Source organism: Mesoplodon mirus (genome assembly GCF_964341445.2).
Source record: "Mesoplodon mirus genome assembly, chromosome: 17".
In the NCBI taxonomy this organism is placed as follows: Eukaryota; Metazoa; Chordata; class Mammalia; order Artiodactyla; family Ziphiidae; genus Mesoplodon; species Mesoplodon mirus.
Genome location: NC_138993.1, coordinates 24,000,957 through 24,027,641, shown reverse-complemented (window position 1 = coordinate 24,027,641; position 26,685 = coordinate 24,000,957). Strand labels below are relative to the sequence as shown.

The 26,685-nt window shown below is 40.9% G+C and overlaps 1 protein-coding gene across 1 annotated transcript in view; it reads right to left on the bottom strand.

Moving 5' to 3' along the window:
* Positions 1-17,331: 17,331 nt before the first annotated feature.
* LOC309792629 (uncharacterized protein) overlaps positions 17,332-26,685 on the bottom strand; it is a gene marked incomplete at both ends in the record, with an annotated part of 50,048 nt that continues 40,694 nt past the window's right edge. The window contains one exon of the mRNA XM_082602358.1: positions 17,332-17,457. Within this exon, the coding sequence (XP_082458484.1) occupies positions 17,332-17,457 (126 nt within the window). The remainder of the gene's footprint in view (positions 17,458-26,685) is intronic.

Genomic DNA, 26,685 nt, shown 5'->3' with positions numbered 1-26,685 from the left:
ATTCTACAAAATATTGGGAAAAACTGACAGGCTACCAAAATAAGAGAAAGATATTTGCAAGATATTATGTGTCAATGAATTATTCCTGAAAAGCCAAAATGAAACTGGGTTTGTATGAAAATGAATATTCAATTCAAAATGTAAAATTTAAGAACAACTCCTGATGTTTCATTTCAGATTATTATTAGAATGAGGAATGAGTTACTTTATAGAAAATATTTGCATAAGGAAAAGTTTCTAAACCACACCTATTTCAAATAATAAAATAAAATAGAAAGAATAATTCTGTTTTTTTTTTTTTTTTGGAAGAGAACTACTGAATTTATTCTCCAGCAGAAAAAGCAGACTTGAAGCATCACATTACTGGAACACCTGAAGCTTGTTGACAAGTTCTTATCTTCTAAACTTCCACGAAAGTTGCTTGCACAAACTATTTAAAGAATATCTACCCCTATTAAACAAGCCAGATATCTGATGTTTTAAGGAAGTCAGAAGCTGAGTCACTTCATTTCTTTCTGTTGCCTCCAGTTGCTAGAATACTGGCAACTCACATAAATATGTTTAATGTACCCATGTAGATTCCCAGCATTGAATTGATGGGTTCCTATTTTTGAACTCCATACACTGGTACTACTTCTGCATGCTTGATTACTTTCTGTGTATCATACAGAAGAAACATGCTGAAAATAACTAATCCACCATAAATTGCCACTGAGTACAGAGTGGCACCAGCCACAGTGGTAGGTGGAAGAAACACAGATCCTAATGAGGACACAAAGACAACACCCAGACCCATGTCCAGGGGTGCTCCCATGTTCAAAAACTTCTCACTGGGTGCACACATGGCCACAGTGGAGAGGCCTCCCACAATACCAGCTGTGCACCATGCAGCTCTTTTAAACACAGAATTGTATCTATATTATAACATGGAGGGAATTAGAAAAGATGCAAAATAAAAACAAGGAAAAGTTTTTAAATAGGAAAATTATGGTAACTAAGATTTGTTGAGGACTTACCAGATCCCAGGCACATAGAATTTATATGCACTTAATAGTCACAAAATCTCTATGAGATAGGTACTGATATGCTCCCCATATTACAAATGAGTCTCAGAGAAGTTAAATTAGTAATCTGGGATTTAAGAGCTCTGAAGTGGTGGACCAGCATTCAAATTCAGGTAGTCCAACCTCTGAGGCACCATACCTAACCACAGTGAGATGCCACCTCCCCATGAGGAAGTATTAAACCAGTGTGTTCCTCTATCAGGGGCAAAGACTAAAGGATGACTGGAAAATAATTGTCTTTATGTACATGAAGAGTTATGATCTTTTCTTAAAAGAAGGGGACAGATTACATTGAAGTAGGAGGAATTCACATATAAGCTCATGTTACATATTGTTTTTAGAGAAGAGTCCTGCATGTAAGTGGTCCAAGACTTGGGTTTTCCCTTAACACTCTCACCTCTATAACCCACCACAGAGATGATAGGTATTCTCTTAATCCCCTGTTCTGAAGCTGGCCCTGCACATGGACATATAAACATACACCCATGTCTCAGAGAAAATAGTGTTCTGTAATGGACAAAGCCTGGAATATTTTCCAAATTCCTTCCTTCCTGAGCAGAGCTCAGTGGTTTAAAATTATTACTTATTTTTCCAGAGAGTAGAGTGTAGTTTAACAGCCTTGAAGCCAGACTGCCTGGGTTTGAGTCCAGATCTTCACTGCCCAACTGTATGACCTTGGCAAGCTCTGTACCCATATATGCCTTAGAGTCCTCATCTGTAAAACAAGGATAATTAATTGCAATGTATTATACTTCATAGGGTAGCTGGAGAATTAAATAAGTCAATATATATCAAACCCACAGCACAGTGCCTGGAGTATAATTAGTGCTATTTCAATTTACCTAGTGACTCAGAAGGCAGAACTGAGAGCCACAGAGAATTATTTCCAGGCGTTGAAGCCTAGTAGAGTTTGTCGGGATGGATTTTTTTTTCCCTTCTTTGAAATTTTTATCTTTTTTCATTTTTTTAATTAATTTTTATTGGAGTATAGTTGCTTTACAATGTTGTGTTAGCGTCTACTGCACAACAAAATGGATCAGCCATATATATATATATATATATATATATATATATATATATATATATATATATATCCCCTCCCTTTCGGACTTCTTTCCCATTTAGGTCACCACAGTGCATTAAGTAGAATTCCCTGTGCTATACATTATGTTCTCATTAGTTGTCTATTTTATACATTGTATCAATAGTGTATATGTGTCAACCCCAATCTCCCAATTCCTCCCACCCACCCCCCCCTTTCCCCCTTGGTATCCATACATTTGTTTGTCTGGCTGGATTTTAAAATTGCTTTGCGCTAGTGACTTCTTTTTGCCTCCCCCTCCACCACATTTTTTTCCTTTTTTTGAGCTGGAATGTCTCTAACTGTTATCCTATTCCTGTCCTATCTTTGTATGTTGGATAGCATGATTTGTTTCTTTAGTTTCACAGGTTCACAGATGGAGAAAAATTGTGCTTCCCAAGTTTTACTTAATGGAGTATACCCAAAGCCTCATTTGTACCTGATTTAGATGACTTAGATGATAAGGTCTGGCACTTCTGGACTGATGAGATTTAGGTGGAATTTTATGCTGTAATGGAATGAAACTTTTGGAGACCTTAGGATGGAGTGAATGTATTTTGTGTGTGATATGGATATGGATCCCGGGAGCTGGGGGTAGACTGAAGTAGGTAGAATTTTGGCCTCCCACGATCTCTGTCCCTGGTATTAGTACTGTGGTTATATTGTTATGTGGCAAAAGGGACTTTGCAGATGTTATTAAGATTGCTAATCAGCTGACTTAAAGTAAGGTAAATCCTGGATTATCCAGGTGGATCCAAGTAATCACATGAACCCTTGAAAGCAGAAGAGGAAATCAAAAAGGTTCAAATTATGAGAAGGACTCAATTCACCATTACTGGCTTGAAGATAGAGGGGGCCATATGGGAACTATGAGTAGGAAAGAAACTCTGCCAAAAGCCCGAATGAGCCTGGAAACACATTCTCCAGGTAAGAGAGCCCAAGCCTAGACTTTGAACTTGTGGGACCTTAAGCAGAGTATCTAACCAAGCCAGCTGGACTTCTTCCCTACAGAACTGTGTCACGATAAACAAATGTTGTTTTAAGCTGCTAAGTTTGTGGTAGTTTTTCGTGGCAGCAATGGAAAACCAATACACCAGATATTAATTGTGTTAAAAGCAGTAGAACATTTTTTTCAAGTGAAATATTTGGATCACTGGAGATCTCCACTGCACATTCCTCCCAGGCAGACCCTAAAAGCACTTGCACAGATTCAGATATAGACGTCCCACCAGCGAAGCTTGCTGCCCATCACAACACTTACTACAATGCACGTGTGTGCTCTGCTTTATGCCTCCAGTGCTCCCACTGGGTTCAATGAGGGCAGAAACTATTTCTTCTTCATTTTTGCCCCCCCACCCAGAGCGAAACCTGGTGTTGGCACACTGTAGGCACTTGATAAATACTTTTTTTTTTTTTTGCGGTATGCGGGCCTCTCACTGTTGTGGCCTCTCCCGTTGCGGAGCACAGCCTCCGGACGCGCAGGCTCAGCGGCCATGGCTCACGGGCCCAGCCGCTCCGCGGCATGTGGAATCTTCCTGGACCGGGGCACGAACCCATGTCCCCTGCATCAGCAGGTGGACTCTCAACCACTGTGCCACCAGGGAGGCCCGATAAATACTTTTTTGATTGAACGCTAAGTGTGTTTGACAACTAATGTCTCTGGAGAACAATATTGGATATGGATAGAGGCAGAGTAAGGGGCCAGAGACACCATAGAAGACAAATTGGGGAAAGAAACAATTTGCAAGGACAAAGGAATGTAGCATTTAATACTTGTATAATTACCATTGGTTTAGAAAAATTTCCTTGATATATCTCTCCTACCCGCACAGCCAGCAGGATAAGTTTCGGGAAGTAGGCTGACCATTGCATAAGTGGCTTGTGAAATATCACTTAGTAGCTCACATTCCCAACAAGTTGAATAAATATGTTTGTGTGTAGTTTACCCCCCAAGGATGCTTCTCCTGGCTCCCCCGCAGCTGGACCAGAATTGCTGTTTAGTAATCAAGTGGCGACGGGCTCCTCTGGGAATGGAATGCCCCATCCCTGATGCTCTCCCCGAGGAGAGGGGCTGGAAAACAGACTGGGTGCAGCCTGACAGAGTGTGGTCACTTTAGACAGTGCAAGGACCCCGGTGCAAACTCCAAGAACCTTGAGGTGGCTTGTGAGGACCTGGCAGAAGGCCTATAGCTAATTGCACCCCAAAAGCAAGCCACAGGCATGGGATTTGAAGATGTCATCTAGGAAAGCAAGTCCCAGGGAGCATAAAGCAACTGGAAGAAATCATTAAAAAGAAAAATATTTTTTAAAATGAAGACTGACACTGTCTTGAAAACGAGTTAAATAAATGCCAGCCCATTCTCTATTCCCAGCACAGTAGTTGCTATTTTGGTGAGTGTAATTGAAAATAAAAATAATCTCTGCCATGTTTGAAAAACAGCCACCAGCTACTCTATTTTAAATGATGTAAAAAAACATGAAGTGAATGTGAAAACTGGCCTTCTAGGGATGGCAACGGGCTCTGTCCCGTTTCGTTGGTGGTTCTGCACCATTTGTGATTTCTTATTCATAAAGTAGATCACCACATGTTTTCAGGGTTTTTGGTGCCCCTATTACTGGGGCAGAGAACAGTACCCAATTATCAGGAGTGTATTTTATAACTTCAATTCAGGTTGTAAATTTGCGTCAGCCATTGCACTGTTCAAGGTCTCACCCTCTTGCTCTAAAAAAGCAGAACAAGCTGAATGGGAGATGAGAAGTGTGGGAAGTTGGAAGTTGTTACTTTTTTTTGCGGTACGCGGGCCTCTCACCGCTGCAGCCTCTCCCGCTGTGGAGCACAGGCTCCGGACGTGCAGGCCCAGCTCACGAGCCCAGCCGCTCTGCGACACGTGGGATCTTCCCGGACCGGGGCACGAACCCATGTCCCCTGCATCGGCAGGCGGACTCTCAACCACTGCACCACCAGGGAAGCCCTGGAAGTGGTTGCTTTTTAAACGAGCTTCTGGACTTTTCTTGATCACTTGATGATTTTGTCTACTTTTCATGAACTCTGAATTTTATTAGTGGGTTTGTCAAGAAATACATCCTCTGTACAACACAAATCGAGATTTTGTGAATTTTGGGTTTAAACGATCTTGAGGATCCTCTTTAAGGAAAGGAATATAAAAATATCAACTTTGGCAAATTTTACCAAAAGATGTGATCATGTGAACACAGCCTCTCATCCCAAGACCCAAGAAGGGCCCTGTGCAGGTAAGTGGCCCTGAATCTAAAGCTTCATTACTTCCTGGGAAATCCACCTTTGCATCTAAGGGTCGGTGGAAGTCACGTTGCTTCTCTGAGGAGAAAGGAACATGGCAGAAACCACAAAATGGGGGAGTCCAAAAGATCCTTAAAATCAATCCAGTTATTTTACAGATGAAGAGCTGGGGAAACTAAGGCTCAGAGAGGTTAAGTGATGCCAAGTGTTGCACATAAAACCAGCATTTGAATCTGCTTTTCTTACTTCATTTTTCAGACTGGTGTTTCTGTGCTATTTCTCAAGATATCTTGTGAACCCAGAGAAAACAATAGAGATAAGCATGCCGCAGTCTATATCTTACCCTTGCAGAGGCATGGAGAATGCCAACTAGGGCCATGTAACCAGGTGACTGCATGACCCAATAGGGTCTCTGAGAGGGGAGAATGGGGGATTCTACATGATCCCACCCCCTCACTTGGTCCTATTTGCGGAGGATTACAAGATGTGACTGCACACCTTTCTAAAAAAATTCAAATACAAAAGGACATTCATATCCAAATAAATATTGTCCTCTTGTCCCCTTCCAAGTTGGTTCTTATCCCAAATTGCTGCCACTGCTGAAGCCGTTTTTAGAAAGTCCTTCCTGGACTAATATTTTATCAGTTGAGTTGCCCAAGAAAGTCAGGTGCTCAGGGCATTTTTTTTGTCTCCCTCTTTCCTTCCCTTCCCCCCAACCCTCACTTCCTTCCTGTTTTCCTTCAATCTGTTTTTTTTTTTTTTTTTTTTTTTGTGGTACGCCGGCCTCTCACTGTTGTGGCCTCTCCCGTTGCGGAGCACGGGCTCCGGACACGCAGGCTCAGCGGCCATGGCTCACGGGCCCAGCCGCTCCGCGGCATGTGGGATCTTCCCGGACCGGGGCACGAACCCGTGTCCCCTGCATCAGCAGGCGGACTCTCAACCACTGCGCCACCAGGGAAGCCCTGTATTTTTAAACAAAAAAAAAATTATCATTTATCTACCAGGTTTTGTGTCGAATGATTTTGGGATGTTTCTCCAAATCAAAACCATGATTAAAAGTTTAAGATTTGGAATCATGAAAATATGAAAAATAATTTGATATGGATTCTGAAGAGGACTCTAGTTTTTGCCTAAACCCTATGGGAGGTGGTTAAATAATTAGTCATAATTTAAAGCCAAGGTAGGGAGAATTGATATCTTCTTATGAAAATGCCCTACACAAGATGAAGGAGCATAAATGTCCCGCATGCCAGGTGTTGTATGAGATGGTTTCATGTACATTTCCACATTTACTTCTCCAACTTTAGGAAGCTGGCACAATATGCCCATGTTACAATTAGGGAAACCAAGGAACTGCTGAGTTCAATTTTCAGTGTTAGAGCTGAGATTGGAACTAGGTCTACTGGTCCCCAGACCAATGCTCTTTCCCCTGGCCATCACCTTTCCCCCAACATGGTCATTCCCATAAACGTCTGTGCTGAATTCATGGAGGCTCTGCTGGTACCTACGTGCTCCCAGCCTAGGTTACAGAGGCGGAGGGGGATCAGGCAAATGAGGTCATGAATTCAACCCCAGGAAGTACAGGCCAAGGTCACCAGCCACCCTCAGAGAGAACAGAGAATCAGCAGCTCCCCAGTGAAACCTCTGGAGAAAGAGATAAACCCAATCCCACTACTGGGCATATAACCAGAGAAAACCATAATTCAAAAAGACACATGCACCCCAATGTTCATTGCAGCACTGTTTACAATAGCCAGGTCATGGAAGCAACCTAAGCGTCCATCAACAGACAAATGGATAAAGAAGATGTGGTACATATATATACAATGGAATATTACTCAGCCATAAAAAGGAAAGAAATTGGGTCATTTGTAGAGACATGGATGGACCTAGAGACTGTTATACAGAGTGAAGTAAGTCAGAAAGAGAAAAACAAATACCGTATGTTAACGCATATATGTGGAATCTAGAAAAATGGTACAGATGAATCGGTTTGCAAGGCAGAGAGAGAGACAGAGATGTAGAGAACAAACGTATGGACACCAAGGGGGGAAAGTGGCAGGGAGGGTGGTGTGATGAATTGGGAGATGGGATTGGCATATATACACTAATATGTATAAAATAGATAACTAATAAGAACCTGCTGTATAGCACAGGGAACTCTACTTCACTTGGCTGTACAGTAGAAACTAACACAACATTGTAAAACAACTATACCCCAATAAAAAATAAAGAAAAAAATAAAGATATTAAAGAAAAAGAGATAAACCCTTGCTGGTGTTTCCTCCTGTGACGGAGTTGTTGGAAGCCTGTTTCTGTCTCTGATCTGTTTCTCCGTCTCTTCTCCAACTCCCCCTCAAGTTTATTCTTTCCTCAATTGTCCACCTCCTCCCGACCCTCGCCAACCTCATCCTCTAGAAAAATGTTGTACTGACGCCCCTAGACGTGGCTTTTCATTCATTTCAACATTTGCTTGTCTCTCATTTCTACCTTCCTCACTCCTACTGTTCTTTATTTCATCAGAATAAACAACATGAGCAATTACCTGTAGCAAATATACTCAGAGCTCTCCTTCAACACCTGAGTCTTTCCTCATCCTACCCTGAAGTGTGGTGACAGTGAAATTGAGAGAAAGACATTCAGGGATCATCATACTATATTATTCACAGAAATGAGACCCCAGACATTTAGATCAGTTTTTATTTTAAGGACGGGTCATTGTGCTTTCTGTACATATTTTTTGATTTTTCACCCACATTATTTATATTGGAGTTACCCATGTATTTACACAAAGGTCTTTGGGAGGATAGTATCTCTTCAGTTCCCACCAAGGGTCAGCAGGAAGGAGCACATGGGCTTTATGTTCCGGTAGACCTGGGTTTGAAGAAGCTGGGTGCATCTCTGACTGGCTGTGAGACACAGAGCAAATTACTTAATTTCTCTGATCTCAGTTTCCTTATCTGAAAAATGGGACCATACAGTTATCTTAAAGGGCTATGTTAAGAGCACAGAATTTGGAGTTAGATCAAAGTCTGACTCCTACTCTGCCACTGACTAGCTGCGTGGTACTAAGTTGACTCCCCAACTCTTGCTTTCCGGCTGGAAAAAGGAGAGAGAATAATACTTACATAGTATTTTAGGAAACTATAGGATTATTTATATGCTTATTAGGAGGATTCAACTAAGTAATATATTTCAAACTCTTACTCCAGGATATGATACAAAGCAAGCACTTACTAAACAGTAGCTATTCCTAGGATGAATGAGATGGTGCATATGAAGATCTTAGTACGATGGCTAGCCCGTGGTTGAGTTTCAGTAAATGTTCGTCCTCTTTCTTTCCTCCAAGGCAAAAGCAGTAAATTAGATACTGATTATCTCTCCCTTCAGCTTAATGTGCATAAGATTAACTCTCCCCAGTTTCCCCCACTTTGCATCTAGTGACACTTCCTACAATGACATATCTTCTTTGTAAGGACTGGCCTGCCCTAAGGAAGAAGAAAGAACTGCTTACCTCCTATAATTTCAGAGGTGCTGAGAGCTTTATTTGCCTCAAACACCTACCCTCCAGCAGTCTTCTTAGAGTTAGAAAATCGCTTCTTTTTAGAGGTTTTCCTTTGGGTTCCAACATTAGCTCCAGAAGGCTTTTGTTAAGATGCAGCTCTCTTTACTGAGTAGGATAATAGGTCCCTTTTCATTCCCACATTAGCATGAATTGGTCAGGTCAAGGCTGCAGGGTGAGACTATGGGAACACTAAATTCTAAGAAGGGAGAACAGTAAAATCTTGTGCTGTCCAGAGGCGCACTGATGGATTTAAGCAGTCAGGAGTCACCCTAGTGGACCCAGGATCGACTTTGTCTATTTTCCCAGTTTGCTCTGGGACCTCTTTCGTGTGAAGGAGCAGTGCCAGAGCAGGCCCAGCCAGCATCTCCCTGGGGGCCTCTAAGAACCCAGTGGGCAGTGGTTTCCCGCAGTGTGGAGGCCACTCACTCACCCCAAGGCGGGAGCAGATGATATGGCTCCGCCATGTTGTCTAATCAGATGCGAGGTGGAGATTTGTATGACGTCTGTCCCAGAAAGAATAGAGAGCATGATAGAAACAGGAGGAGAACTTAGGTAGGACCAAGTGCTTAAGTAACTAATAACCCACAGAGTTTGGAGTCCAAATGGGCTGACTGCCAAATGGGGTGACGGAAGAAACACAGATAGCCATGTCTGAGGATTGGTTGGTAGCAAATAAACAATAAATGGAAATAGGAATAGTTGTTTAAAAAAAAAAACTTAAACACAGGGTTTGAGAAATAGCAAACTATGCAAACAGAGCCCTTTTTAAATTTAAATACTACAGTAGCAAAACCAGCATTATGTTAATAAGCGAGGTGCCTACACTACAGTACTTCTTCTGAAGGCTTTTTACTCACTAGAGCTTAATTACTGTTATCTCAATCTTTCCAAAGTTGTTGTATAAACAGGGATATTGCAAATGATTTGTAATGCCCAGGTCACAAATCGGATAATGAAGGCACAGCTAGAACATAACTTGTGTAATCGATGTACACATTTCTTGTATGTCTGTAAGTCTGAAACCCAGTTTACTGTTCAGATGGCGAATACAACGTGCATATCCTTAAGATTAACCTTCCACAGAAGGAGCCTGGTGAGGCTGCAAAATGTTTTCTTTAATTATAACTGTTGGGGAGGGATATTGCGATACATGACAAATACATATAGAGTAACTGATGTCTACAAAGCAGAGAAGTTGGAGGTCTTTTAGGAACTGCACAGCCCAGAAATGGATCCTTTCCTGCCAAAAGCTAGGAGAAGATTTAACACTCTTTCTCCTACCACAGTGAGACCTTTTAGAGCTGTCATTCTGTGGATTCTGTGTTTGCAGCATTTGTATAGAGAATACCAACCAATAACACTTACAGCGTAATTACCGTGTGCCATGCTGACTGCTCTACATAGCTTATCTCACTATACAATTGGAATCTATAAGGTGGCGAATAAAAACAGACACAGTTAGAGCCAAGGAAATAGGGTGGTTAAAACCAAGGAAGTAACAAATAAAAATAGACGTGGTTAGAACCAAGGAAATAAAGATTCTGTGCTTAAAAAAAAAAATCAACCTTTGAGTAATTGCAGAGAGGCTAGGAATTCTCTGAAATTTATAGGTAAATCCTGATACCATCTAATGATGTTCATTGTGGTTTGTAGGCACAGATGGAGTACAACAGGGACCAACAGATGACCTCAGAAGTAGGTCAACAAAAAATCAGAACCAGGGCAGAGAACCGGCTCTTGGCTTTATCTCTTAACTGGGGAGATCTTGCTAGTTAAGAAGACAGTTACCTCTTTATTAAATGAGTATTCCGGTTGTGGGCTGTTTAATATAAATTCATACTTAAGTTCATCTGATAGTAAACTGTACTTAATTCATGATGTAATTCTACATCCTTTCATGGTTTTTACAGAGTCCCAACTTAAAAGAACTTTGAGGACTGCTAGCTAGCAGACGCAGCTATTGACGAGGGTTCAGATTTGGGCTCAGTGTTGTAGCTCATGTTCACAGACTTGGAGAAGTATTTACAAAGTACTGTGAGTGACTTAAGCAGTATGTAAAATACCATGTGTGACAGGATTCTATTTTGTAAAACAAAACAGAGGGACAAAACCCTAAACCGTTGTTTATTAGTATTGAAAAATAGGAAACAGGGGCTTCCCTGGTGGTGCAGGGGTTGAGAGTCCGCCTGCTGATGCAGGGGACACGGGTTCGTGCCCCGGTCCGGGAGGATCCCACACGCCGCGGAGCGGCTGGGCCCGTGAGCCATGGCCACTGAGCCTGCGCATCCGGAGCCCGTGCTCCGCAATGGGAGAGGCCACAACAGTGAGAGGCCTGCGTACCGCAAAAAAAAAAAAAAAAAAAAAAAAAGGGAAACAGTTAAATGTCTAACCGAGAGACACTAGTTAAATAAATTCGGGCCTAAGGACCTACATGTGCAGCCACTAAAATTATGGCTGTAGAAAAATACTTCTTGACACTGACAATGTTCATAATTTATTGTTAAGAACAGTAAAACATAATCCAAAATAGTTTCATCCCATTTTTTATAAAAGGAAATTTATGCATAGGCGAAACATTTGTAAATATAGATGTTACTATATTAACATGTTTACTCTGGGTGGTGAAATTACAATGGATTTTTTTGTACAAAATTTAAAGACTTTAGTTTTAGACCAGTTTCAGAGCTGCAGAAACTTGAGAAGATAGTACAGAGTTGCCATATACCTCACATTCACTTCCCTCCATTATTACCATCTTACACGAGTATACGTGAGCTATTATTACCGCTTACATTTGTTACAGTTAATGAACAAATATTGAAGCATTATTATTAACTATAGTCCATATTTTGTTCATATGTCTTTAGTTTTTATCTAATGTTATTCTTCTGTTCCAGGATCCTATTCAGGAGACCGCATTACATGTAGTCATGATGTCTTCCTAGGTTCCTCTTGGCTGCAACAGTTTCTCAGACATTTATGGTTTTCATTGACTTTGTCAGTTTGGAGGAGTCCTGGCAGATATTTTGTAGGACACCCTATTGTTGGAATTTCTCATAATTAGACTGGAATTACGGTTTTGGGGAGGAACAGTTGATTTTTATCTTCTTTTAATTTATTTATATCTTTCAAATTTTCTAAAATGAACATGTATTATTTTTGTACCAAAACAGTTATTATAATAAACATGATATATACATATGAGTGTATGTATCCATTGTTACCAGCCATCAGATTCAAAGATGGCTGCCCTAGTCAGTGAACTTGTGGTTGGCAGTTTTTCTTCAGTGTGTTTCAACCTCTCTTTTCATCACCCTCTCACTCTCTCCTATCACTCCATTTCAAAGCCTCAAACAGTTGGTAAAGGTTTAAGGTACAGCTTCTCTATAAGGGCACTTGCATTTTAATAGAAGAGTCTTAAAATCTGAAACATTTTCAAGACCCAAAGGAATGAGACTCTAATGGTGGAACTGCAGGGACCTGGTGGGGATGTTTGCCATGGGTAGAGGAGGGACCGTGCTCCCTATTTCTATGCCTAATTCTGCAGAGTGGTTATTCTCTGTATGAGATGCCCAGAGACTTATCAGAGACATGTCACTTAAAACATGTCAAAGGAATAAACTCAGTTATCTGCCAGAAACTGAATTCTTACCTCAGAATGATTTTCTTCCTGACCCTAGAATCTGTTGTTTCTGCTTTCAAAATATGGTTTCTTCCTTCCTTAGATAACAGTAGCCTGATTTTCCTTTCCTTCTCCCAGTGTCCCCCTGTATTCCAGCAGTGGCTCTCTGACGAGGTTCAGAGTCAGACAAGTCCCTCCTGTCCTACAGTGTTCGTGGATCTGGGATAGACATGTGACTCTGTCTAGGTGAGCCAAGGGGAGCCTGTCCTGAGATCTTTGCAGAAGTCTTCAGAAGAACTTTACTTCTGTTATGGTTACTAAACTGATGGGATGGAATGGCTAAGGATCACGTGGACTGCTACAGAGAAACAACCTGGCTGAGAAGGAAGTCAATACGAAGGAAAGCAGACCTGGGAAGTGAAGGGAAACAGATTCCTGAGGATAATGTGTGAACCTTCTCATTCTGACGAGCCAGACTTACCTCCTCAACTTTTCAGTTACGTGAGCTGGTAAAGCCGTTTTTTAAGTGAAGTCAGCTCAGTTTGTATTTCTATTACTGCAACTGGAAGACTCTTGATTAAAATGCTCTCTCAAGATCTTATTTCCCTAAATAAATTAGCTATCTTTGGACCCAAGTGAACTTCAGCATCCTTTTCCTGTATCTCAATGTTATTTAATTTACCTTTGGATTCTTCTATCTTGTTTCTGACCCAAAAAGTAAAGCCCATCAGTTAAAAATTTAGTCACACTGATTATTTAGTTTCACGTAACCTATATATTTATCTCCACCAGTGATTTAATCAAATTCAAAATACATTAAAACATCAAACATGTTGAAAATAGTCTCTGTGATTAGGATGCAGCTTCAACTTTGTGACTTTAAAATATCTTGCTTCAGTTAAGCAAGCCTGCCCACGTTTGGGAACCTCTTTCTCACCCCAGCAGCTTCTTAACTACCAGCAAATTCTCCTGGTCAGTTGCCATGGCAGCAGCACTAACTCAACTTTCCAAATTTAAAAGTGTCGTTTGTCGAATGAGCAACTGGCCTCTTTTCTACCACATCCCAATCTCTGGGCCAAAGTGAGACAAATTAAAGAGAGTTACATAGTATTTTTTGTACCAGAAGACATGCGAGGGTGGTTAAAGTGCTACCAAGAGGTCACATAGGGTAGGGATGCAATGTTTGGACATCTCACAGCCACTTCAAATTGGGTCTCAATCCCCAAATCTGCCATATACTTACTGTCAGGCTGCAGAATGCTTATTAAAATCTCTGTGACTCCATCATCTGGGAAACGAGACTAATAATCAAATCATAACTGAATGTAACATATAATACAATAATATACAAAATATTTGGGCTGGAATGAGATTAAAAGATCTGGTCTGTAAAGCGCTGAGTGTAATGGCTGACACAGAGGAAGCCCTCAGCCAACACCAGGTGGCTATTGAGATATACAGCTGTGATGACATCTGGAGATCACTATATGCTTAAAATTAAAATACCTTATAGGAAGCCTGTGGATTAGAGGCATCTCAAAGTGGGAAGAATGTAGTATCAAGCTGATCGGTCTTTCGAGAATAATAGATGTGTGGAGAAAATGCAATAAAGAACTAATTTGGGTAAATTATTTACTGTCTTACTTGTTATGGAATTAGGCCTAGAAATGTTAATAAAAGAATTAAACTATAAATGACCCTCCACCACCACCTCTGTTGAAATGACTCACTGAACACTTTTGTGTGTTGCATGGTGCATGGCCATTCATTTTTCTATTGTACTTGAGTTAAAATGTAAAACAGGTATTAGCAAAATCATTTTCCTTTTGAATCTATATCAGAAAATCATTTTCCAAACAAATGCTACCACATGTGGCTTTTCTGAACATAGGGGCTAGAAGTCTAATCAGCATTAGAACTACAGTAGCAGTTCTCGTATTTTATTCTGAAAAGACAACAAATGATTTCAGGATGGTGTCAACCTCCTATTCCAAATGTTCTCTGTAGTTTCAAGATCAGAAAGCGTGTGAGACTTCAAATGTTATGTTGTATGGACCCTTTAAGGATTACTTCCATCTGGGCGATGGGGTGGTTACATGAGGGGAACTGGGCCTTTAAACCTTGAAGCTGTTGCTTTGATTCACTTCTTTTAAGTAGGAATGTGAGACTAATGACACTTTAGGATAAATGCTGACTGTGGTTTGTTAGCAGCAAAAGTGGTAAGGTAAAGCCACGTGCAAGTTGTGACCGTAGTTACTTTACAGACTGTTGAACTGCCTAAATTGCTGAGTAACTTTCTTCAGGTTCAAATACTATACCAGGGAAGAGACTATTTACAAATAGTGTTTCTTGTACAGCTGGGTAGCATTTAGGGTCATTCATTTATGTTCAGCATTTCCAAAGGTTAACAATGTGAATCATTGCAACTGAGACTGGCATCACATGGCTTCAGAATGTCACCACATCAAACACTGAGCTGGCGTCAGGGAAGGAGGCCTGATGTCATTGTATGTTTGGCCTATATGTTTTTTTAACCCAACAGCTAGCTTCCTGTGAAACTCACTAGCTCGGAATGGAATGTCTCCGTCAACCACATGCAGATTTTTCAGGATACTTCTACCATCTTAGTGATGCTACTGAGATTTATACAGCTGCATGCCCATTAGGAAAATGAATTCTAAAGTATACAGATGAAAGAACAAGGGGAAAAGATGTGCTGAATGGCATAATATAGAGATCATGCCAATGATACTGAACTGGGAATGATTAAAATAAAAGTTACACTGACCAAGCTAAATCCCATTTTAGGCTTCCATCACAATGACACAGTCCAGTGTGAGGGTTTCACTTGCAGCAACCAACCTTACAGGTTACAACCAGCCTCGGGCTTACGATCCAGATTTGGCTCCTTAAGTCAGAGGTGCTGTTTGCAAATGGTACTCTTCCTTTGAGGAGCTTTACAATGGTTAATTACCCAATGAGTAAAACCCTGCTGTTGTATTGTGATGGCTAACCCTTTTTTTTTTTTTTTTGCGCTACGCGGGCCTCTCACTGTTGTGGCCTCTCCCGTTGCGGAGCACAGGCTCCGGACGCGCAGGCTCAGCGGCCATGGCTCACGGGCCCAGCCGCTCCGCGGCATGTGGGATCCTCCCGGACCGGGGCACGAACCCGTGTCCCCTGCATCGGCAGGCGGACTCTCAACCACTGCGCCACCAGGGAAGCCCTAACCCTTTTAATCTCCAAGAATTTCTAGCCAGACTTAGGGTGAGTGATTAAACGTAGAAAACCAGCTAAAGATATGTGTTAGTTACCACAATGTTCTCACTGAGTTCTCTAAGGCGAGGGCTGGGTTTTCTCGAAGGCCCGAGTGGTCGTGGGGTCTGCCCTACCACCTCTACATGTCACCACACTAGAGCTTCTAGACCTCCCCTACCTGCAGAGCTCATCAATTTGATGGATGAAGATCTCCAGCTAGACTGTTTTCTGAGAGGAAGTGTTGGCTTTTATTCAGCATGATCGCCCTGGTACCCCGCATGGTGCCTGCTTATGCACTGATGTTTGTGTTTTCCCCAGATTCATATGTTGAAACCTAATCCCCAATGAGACGGTATTCAGAGGCGGGGCTTTTGGGAGGTGCTGAGGTCGTGAGGGTGGAGCCCTCATGGACGGGATTAGTGCTCTTATAAAAGAGACCACAGAGCACTTCCTTGCCCCTTCTGCTATTTGAGAACACAGCCAAAGGAGACACAGCCAGAAGACGGCCGTCTATGAACCAGGAAGTGGGTTCCCACCAGACATCGAATCTGCTGGTGCCTTGATCTTGGACTTCTCAACCTCCAGAACTGTGAGAAATGAATTTTTGTAGTTCATAAACCACCCAGTCTGTGGTATTCTGTTATAGCAGTGCAAACAGACTAAGACAATGCCTCATATATTTTGGAAACAAGTTGGTCATATTGCTTTTATCCTCCAAATGATCACGTTATTCCCACAGATCATAATTGAGGCATGGGTATCATGAGAAATAGGAATAAATTCTGATTAAGAAAAATAAAACAGTGCACCAAATGGCAAAGTAGCTTGGGTGGTCACTAGTGAGGAATATGATTCTGATCTTTAGGTTCCTGCCAGGAAGGTGAGCTAATTAGTCTTAGCTGATACCTACCCCATCTGACTTTGTTATAACAGAGGAGTTTCTAACTCAGCAGAAAGACCAAGGCCATTCCGTGCATGCATCAGGGGGCTGGTGGAGATGACCTTTATGGACTCTTGTGTCCCTGAAGTGTTCTAAGTCCATAAAAACCAACAAAAGAAAACAAAATAGGAAATTTTGCACTCAGAACCAGTATTTTCTATGGAAAAAATTCATCAAGCTGTTACTTGGTGTCTTGTTGAAAAGACAACATTAAAAGAAATTATGATGGACTTTTTGTTTACTTTTCCACCAGTTGCTTGGCTGTCATTTAGAAGTGATTCAAACCTGGCGTTTTCCATCTTAGCCTGAGTCAGGAGGGGATATGCCTCTGCCCCCAACCCTTGTCTGCCTGCAGATGCTGACAGGGAGGCTTTTGCATCTGTTGTCATGTTGGCTGACCTTTGGGCTTGGGTTCTGGAGCTTGCAGTGCCCCTCACAGGGACAGGACACATCCTGGAAACGTCCTGGCAGTTGGCTCCCTGGCTTTCTCTGTGGGTGAACTCAGGCAACCAACAACTCGGTGACTCCGACAGATGTTTTTGTCTCTAACCCTCGGGCACCTTGCCTTGTTGTCTCACATACAGAGGGTGATGCCTGGCGTCCTGCCCGATGCCACCAGGAATAAGCATGGCCTGAGGGAGTACTGCCAACTCATGTCGGCCAGCTGCTTTCTGGGAGCCAAGTGGCCGCCAGATAAACGCGCTGGTCTGCTTGCTCAGAGTGCTGTCAGGGGGACACACTTGCCTAGTATCTCACTGCTTTCTGTGGCTGTCAGTGCTACAGCTCCGTTCTGTGTTTTGAGCCATTTTGTTTACACATTACTTTTGCTTCATTGTGCAACCACGGTGACTGGAGGGGCTCATTGGACAGAAGCCATAGATTTTATGGCTGTGTCTGTGGCGAAATATTAGTGGGAAAAAATGCTGCTCCCAGTGTACTATAGTTCAACCCTTAAGATTGAAGTCACCTAAACAATAAATAAGAAATAAATTCTCTGCCAGTCAACACAGATGACATATTCCCACTTTTGGTAAGAGTCTGGGGCAGTGGAAAAGCACTGAGCTTATATTCAGAAAGCCTGGCTGCAGGTCCTGGCTCATCACTTATAAGTTGAATCCTTTACATGTTTTCAATTTGTTTTTAATTCTCTCTTATTCGTATTTTAGCAGATTTCATTTGTATGCAAGTATTTCTCATATTAAAAGGAAAATGAGTCAATGTGTGTGCAGCTTAATTAAGTTAGCTAATCTCTTTGAGCCTTGATTTCCTCACCTGCATAATAGAGTTCATTTATTCACTCAACAAACATGAATTGCATATTCTCCTTCTGCTGGACAAGGGCCTGGATCCTGGGGGTGCAATGGGGAAGAAGAAGGAGTCCTGCCCTAGGAGAACTCCTGGTCCATTTGGACAGAGTCGTTGCTCAGGGATAAATCCCAAAGCGAAGAGCTAAGTGCCCTTACAGAGGTAACAATCCAGAACTGTGGGAATATGGAAGCCAGAGAAATTTATTCTGCTGGGACAGTCATGTTCCATCTGGAGATGAATTTTTTTTTTTTTTTTTTTTTTTTTTTGCGGTACGCGGGCCTCTCACTGTTGTGGCCTCTCCCATTGCAGAGCACAGGCTCCAGACGTGCAGGCTCAGTGGCCATGGCTCACGGGCCCAGCCGCTCTGCAGAATGTGGGATCTTCCCAGACCGGGGCACGAACCTGTGTCCCCTGCATCGGCAGGCGGACTCTCAACCACTGCGCCACCAGGGAAGCCCTGGAGATGATGTTTTTGAGCTGAGTGTGGAAAGATGGGCTGGGATTGTGTCAGGCAATGATGAGACTCGAGCAGGAGCAGCGGGAGTGCATTCTGAACAAAAGGGGAAACAAGGTTTGTGGCACCAAAGGGCAATGAAAGGACATCTGGAAACAGGAGACACTGTTTCTGGAGGAAAGTAGTGCATTTGTAAAATTCTGTAGTATCTGCTAAATTTTTCTACCCATAGGTTAAAACAATTTACACTCCTTCCAGCAAAGGGAGGAGGGAACTGCCCCTCTCTGTTCTCATTAATGCTGTGTTATCAGACATGGGATTCTGTAAGTGAAAACTGGTATCTCTGTGTAGTTTTAATTTCCTTTTTTTCATGGAGGGAGGAAACACATGCTTCTAGGTTTATAAGTCATTCATATTTCCATCTTTGTATACTCTAATTCGTATACTTTGTCTAGTTTTATACCATGTTGAATATATTAATCAGTTAAAGCTAAACCCTTTCCTGGGTCTATAAGGTCCTATGATCTGGTACCCAGGCACAGGAGAATTTAATGTGGATTAGAAAATACAGGGGAGGGACTTTCCCGGTGGCACAGTGGTTAAGAATCCGCCTGCCAATGCAGGGGACATGGGTTCGAGCCCTGGTCCGGGAAGATCCCACATGCCTCGTAGCAACTAAGCCCGTGCGCCACAACTACTGAGCCTATGCTCTACAGCCTGCGCGCCACAACTACTGAGCCTGTGCGCCACAACTACTGAAGCCCGTGCACCCTAGAACCCGTGCTCTGCAGCAAAGGGAAGCCACCACAATGAGAAGTCCATTCACTGCAAGGAAGAGTAGCTCCCACTCACTGCAACTAGAGAAAGCCTGCGTGCAGGAACGAAGACCAAACGCAGCCAAAAATAAACAAATAAAAAGAAATTTAAAATAAATAAATAAAAAGAAATCACATATCCATTTATTAAAAAAGAAAATACAGGGGAAAATTTATGAAAGAGATGATAAAAATGGTAAAATGATGCCAAAGCATTCAAGAAGCTACGGTCAGGCAATACCTTTTCGTTTGAAGGCTTCCAGATATCGGGAGTATCTCCTTGGGAAATTATTTTGATTGGGAAATTAGGAAGAAATATTTACATTATGAAAACCTGTATGTTATCTTCCACTTTGATAGAAATAAACTGCCCCCCCCCCCGCCCCCTACAAAGTAATACAAATTGTGTTATGGACTCATATCAGCAAAGGCAAAAGGAGCATTGAAGCAATTTTCTGGATTTCTCTGGCTGCCAACTAACTACCTCATCTGATACATGCATATGATCGAGTTAATTTTTTTATAGTTTAAAATGACTTTAGCAGTCACAGCACCTTAGCCTGTATCCCAAGTGCAATGTAATAAGCTTTCCCCAAACATATGGCTTAAAACAATAATCATTCTTTAGCTTATATTACTATGGTTTTGTCAATTTGGGCTGCGCTCAGCTGGGAAGTCCTTTAACAAGTTTGCCTGGGTTCACTCACATGACCACAATGAGCTGGTGGGTTCTCTAGGGGATAATTGACTCTGGATGGCCTTACTCATGTGACTGGTGGTTGGCTGGGACAATGGGTGCAGCTGGGCCACGGGATTCTAGCAGTTAGCCGGAAGGCTAGGCTTCTTTGCATGGTTCTTGGGATTCCAAATGCAGCAAGAGATAGCAAGCCCCAGTGAGCACTCACTTTTCATACCTCTTGTGTCATAGTGGGTAATATCATGTTGGATAAAGCAAATCACATGGTCAAACCCAAATTAAGTGAGGGAGGGGACTGATCAAGACAGTACGTTTTCAGCAGAATTTGTGGACAGTGCTAATGGCATTTGGTCCTGGATAATTCTTTGTGGTGGAGGCTGCCCTATGCATTGTAGGATGTTCACCAGCACCCTTGGCTCCTACCTACCAGATGCCAGTAAAAACCGCCTCCACACCCCCAAGTCATGACAACCAAACGTGTCTATGGACATTGCCAATGACCTCGAGGTGGCGAAATTGCCTTTGGTTGAGGATCACTGGTTTACAGGGATATATGAACCCGGTGTAAATCATTGAGTGTTATTAATGCAACAGTTTCCACATACAACAACTCACATAGTGCTTCAGTGTATATTCTTTGCTACTTTGGTAACCTTATATTCTGAGGCTGTGCTGATTATCTCTACTCACATACATGTTTTTGAAAAGCTGTTCTTTGGCTCAGGGATTCAGCCCTTGTTTTCAGAGGTTGGTATTATTTGTGATTCTGACTTTTAGACTTTGACTTTGCTAGCATAAAATGGACCTATTTATTAGAAAGTATTAAGTATTGTGATAGATTGGATTATTGGACCCAAAGCTTTGTTCGCTCTCTGTAATAATACATGTTTTCCCATTATCATAAGACTGACCATGCCTCACAGAGGCAGATATACATCCTTGCCCCATTGTCTTTGGGCTTTGCTCTGTGACTTGTTTTGGCCAATAGAAGGTGGGCATAGAGGATAGTGTGAATCCTGAGGGGAGGTTTTATTTATTTATTTATTTATTTATTTTTTATTATTTTGCGGTACGCAGGCCTCTCACTGCTGTGGCCTCTCCTGTTGCGAAGCACAGGCTCCAGACGCACAGGCTCCGGACGCGCAGGCTCAGCGGCCATGGCTCACGGGCCCAGCCGCTCTGCGGCATGTGGGATCTTCCCGGACCAGGGCACGAACCCGTGTCCCCTGCATCGGCAGGCAGACTCTTAACCACTGCGCCGCCAGGGAAGCTCCTGAGCGGAGGTTTTAAAAGGTGTCACGTGTTTCTGTTCGTCCCTCTTGTGCTTCTTCCTTTTGCCATGAGAACATTATGTCCAAGTAGGAACTAATTCTTCTACCTGTTTTCCTGTAGGAGAAGACTAATGGACAAGACCTGAACTTGACCTGGAGTCTGGGAGAGAGCTACCACAGCTGACCTGCAGACACTGAGCAAGAAATGAAGACATATTGTTGTAACACTTGATATTTTGGAACTGATTGAAGCATTATCACAGCAAAAGCCAACTAAAACAATTTCCAGTTTTAAAATTCTATCAAGTCATTTTTATTAATAAAGTACATAACCCTTGTAGAGAAATTAGAATATTAAGAATGGAAAAATCACCTGTAATCCCACTGTGCACAGAGAAACCATTGTTAACATTTATATATATATATATATCCAGATTTTCTTCTGTGCATATTAATTAGTCACTCACTAATACTTTCATTCAACAAATAGATTTTGAACTACGTACCAAAACCTAGATTAAGTTAGATATAGCAGTGTATAAGATGGGCATGCCCCTGCTCTCCAGCAGATTATATTCAGGTGGAAAGACAAAATCAACAACTAGGCAATGAAACGTTCATTTACAATTCTGATAAGTGCTATTAAAGGAAAATACAGGATGTTAGGAGAGTGTTTGATAGGAGAGCATGATGTAATCTGAGGTCCAGAAAAGCATTACCAAAGAAATAATATGTACATGTAATGTATAATAACACATTATAAAATATAATGTCTCCTACATTATAATACATACATAATTTTATATATTATAACCATAATATTATTTCTCCTATATGTCATAATATAAATTATTAATTAATATGTTCTCTTCAGTAGACAATATGAAATGAATATCTTTCCACATTAATAAATATATTTTATAGCATCATTTTAATGGCTGCATCATATCCACTGATATGCGTACATCATGTCGTATTCAACCAATCCCCTGGTGTTGGACACTCAGGTTGCTTTTCATGTTTAGTTACTCTAAGCCATCTTGTAGGGAACATTCTGGCAAGGACTCTAATATGTTTTGAAGAGAAATAATCGTGGTGAAAATTAGCAGATTATATGCCATGAAGCAAAATTGTATAACATATCCTGTATGTATAACATATCATGTATCCCCTAAGGAAGTATAATGGAAATATTTACTTTTGAAATAAAATTTCTCATGTATTGTCAACTACACTCAGTCATTCCTGAAGATCCTTGGGGAAAACTTTGAACCATCTTTCTTGGATGAAGATTTATTGGTGGTAGATAGGAGCAGAATGTCCAGGGAAATGACATTGTATATACAAAGTCAGAAAAGCCAGAATACCACCTCTGCTTTTTCAAATCAAGATGTGATCTGTTGTCATAATACCGTATTGCTGGTTTAGCTTTTTTATTTTGTCAGTGCCGTTATTGTTACTTCATCTGCGGCCTGTTTCCAAAAACAACTGAGTGAGCCTCTGCAAGATAATCACTGTAGTATCTGATCCTTTCATGAGTAAGAGGCCAGGAGAACGTACTCAAAAACAGTTTAGCTTGAATGGGTCGCAGGAGACTGAAACTGAATGAAAACAAAATCTGATAAAATAATAGAATTCACACGATTTTTCTCACACAGGACAAATGAGTCTGACATTCTTATTTTGCTTAAGAAGTAGTAATTTAGGATCGTACATTCAGGAAAGATATGAAACGTAATTTGGGCAAGTTTAATGGTGTAAAGTGATGGTATGGCATTGGGTTTTTTTTCATATGGACAAATCCATTTACCTTGTGGTTGACTATGAGGTAACCATGTAAATATGTGTTCATATTAAACTCATCGGCTGTGAGCAAATACTTTTGGATTGTGAACCCAAAGGAAGAAAGTGGTGAAAAGGCCTCACAAATATCAGTTTACTTGGGTGACATAAACGTGGTAGAGGCACATTTGTAATTTGGGCAGCGGTAACATAAGTGGCTACATTTAATCAAATGACCATTGAAAAATGGGAGGATTTGGGAAGCAGTCCCTCTTCCTTTTGGTTAAACCTGGATTAACTCACATTTTAAAGCATTTTTATCCAGAAGAGTAATGGAATCTAACAACTCTCTACATTAAGTCAATGACTTTGAATCAGTCAGCCATATCCATAAGTAGAAAAAGTACAAGCTAGCTATTGAGAGGAAATAATTTCTTTCACTTTCTAACATACCAGAGCAAGTAGGATTCTTGCTCTCAGGTGACACAAGAAGGTACATTTCCTTTTTTTTTAAATCGAAGTATAGTTGATTTACAATGTTGTGTTAATTTCTGCTGTACAGCAAAGTGATTCACTTATTCATATACATATATTCTTTTTTATAATCTTTTCCATTGTGGTTTATCACAGGAATATTGAATATAGTTCCCTGTGCTATACAGTAGAACCTTGTTGTTTATTCATTCTGTATATACTAGTTTGCATCTGCTAATCCAAAACTCCCACTCCATGCCTCCCCCACTCCCTTCCCCCTTGGTAACCACAAGTCTGTTCTCTATGTCTGTGAGTCTGTTTCTGTTTCATAGATAAGTTCATTTATGTCATATTTTAGATTCCACATATAAATGATATCATATGGTATTTGTCTTTCTCCTTCTGAGCTACTTCACTTAGTATGATAACCTCTAGGTCCATCTATGTTGCTGCAAATGTCATTATTTCATTCTTTTTTATGGGTGAGTAGTATTCCATTGCATATATGTACCACATCTTCTTTATCTATTCGTCTGTCAATGGACATTTCAGTTGTTTCCATGTCTTGGCTACTGTGAATAGTGTTGCTATGAATATAGGGGTGCATATATCTTTTTGAATTAAGTTTTGTCTGGATATATGTCCCAGGTATGGGATTGCTGGATCATATGGCAACTCTATTTTTATTTTTTTTTAGGAACTTCCATACTGTTTTCCATAGTGGCTGTACCAGCTTACATTCCCATCAACAGCGTAGGAGGGTTCCCTTTGCTCCACACCCTCTCCAACATTTGTTATTTATAGACTTTGTAATGATGGCCATTCTGACTGGTGTGAGTTGATATCTAATTGTAGTTTTGATTTAAATTTCTCTAATAATTAGTAATGTTGAGCATCTTTTCATGTGCCTGTTGGCCATCTGTATGTCAAGAAGCTATGTTTCTTATCTCCCTATTTCTTTTGGGAAGGATTAGATCAAAAGAGGAGAAAAAACAAGTTCAGGGTCCTCAGAAATTCTATTTGCTTTTAACCATGAAATTATAGCTACAATACTTTATTCTGTGTTTAGCACAAGTTTAACCTTCTAAATGCTGATTTGGTGACATCCCAATCTACAGCAATGTCCAGGGCTCAGAAAGGTGACTGACCACTTTGTCCTCTAAAAGAGAGCCCTTGCTACACAGCAGTGCTGTCCTCTCAGAAAATTATCAACTAAGCTCAGTTTATTCTTTCAAGAAATATATAGTGAGGGCCACCCCCAACTCCCCCACCCAATGTCTTCTGGGTCTCTGATTTTTGTAGCTTAAAGTCTGGTGCAGGAGACACATAATATACAGGTCAACAAAATGAAGAATTAAGGTAAATCTATGAATGCAGTAAAGCAGAGTAAAGGGTTGGAGACTGGGGGGTGGGGAGGAGAAGGAGGACCAATTTAGAGAAAGGCCTCTCAGCTAAAAGTCAGAAGGGATTCAGCATGAGTGTTTGTTAACTGCTATATCTCCAGTGGCTATAACAGAGCCCAGCACATAGTAGGATCTCAATAAGTATGTGCAGAATAAATAATTGGATGGATGTGTGAGTAAAAAGCATTTGGGGAAGAGGGACCAGCCTGGAGAGCAAAAAAGAGGTCAACGTGGTTGAAGCACTATGGACGAGGAAAGGATACTGAGAGATGAAGTTTTGAATCCTCCTGGTAAGGAGTTTAGATTTTACACATCATGGGAAGTCATGTGAAGGTTGTAAGATGGGAGTAATCTGAATTTTGGTTTAAAAGTTTGCCTGCTATTACCCCAACTAGACAAAAAAATCTTGAAAAAGAACAAAGCTGGAGGTCTCACACTTCCTGATTTCAAAACTTATTACAAAGCTCCCATAAACAAAACAGTGTGATACTGGCAAAAAGACATACATGTAGCCCATTGCAATAGATAGAAAGCCCATAAATAAACTCTGGCATATATAGTCAAGAATTTTTGATAATGGTGCCATGACTGTTCAAAGGGGGAGAGGACAGTCTTTTCAACAAATGGTGTTGAAAAAACTGGATATCCACATGCAAAAAATGAAGTTGGGCCTTTACATTATACCGTATATAAAAATTAATTCAAAATTGTTTAAAGACCTAAATGTAAGACCACAAACTATAAAATTCTTAGAAGAAAACACAGGGGAAAACCTTCATTGGATTTGGCAATGATTTCTTGGATGTGATACCAGAAATACAGACAACAAAAGTAAAAATAGATAAATTAGACTGCATAAAAATTTTAACCTTCTGTGTATCAAAGGACCTAATCAACAGAGCAAAAATGCAACTTAAGGAATGGGAGAAAATGTCTGTAAATTGTAGATTTGAAAAGGGGTTAATATCCAGAATATATAGAGAACTCCTCCAACTCAACAAAAGAAACCAAGCAACCCAATTAAGAAAATGAGCAAAGGCCCTGAATAGACATTTCTCCAAAGAAGATTTACAAATGGCTAACAAGTATATGAAAAGATGCTCAACATCACTAATCGTTAAGGAAATGCAAATAAAAACCACAGTGAGATATCACCTCATATTCATTAGATGGCTACTATCAAAACCCCCGAAAATAACAAATATTGGCAAGGATGTGGAGAAACTGAAACCCTTGTGCACTGTTGGTGGGAATTGGTTCCAGGATGCCCCAAGGAGACCAAAATCTGCAGATGCTCAAGTTCCTTATATAAAATGGCATATTATTTACATATAACCTACGCTCATCCTCCCACATACTTTAAATCATCTCCAGATTACTTACAATACCTAATACGATGTAAATGCTATGTCAATAGTTGTAAATACAATGTAAATGCAGCCAATTCAAGCTTTGCTTATTGGAAATTTCTGGAAGTTTTTTCTAATATTTTTGATCCATGGTTGGTTGAATCCAAAGATGCAAAACCCATCTGGAGGGCCGACTGTAAAATGTTATAGCAGCTATGGAAAACAGTATGGTGGTTCCTCAAAAAATTAAAAATAGAATTATCATATGATCCAGCAATCCTACTTTGGGGCGTACATCCACAGTTTAAAAAAAAAGAAGCCTAATATTAATGCCCTTAGGCAGAAC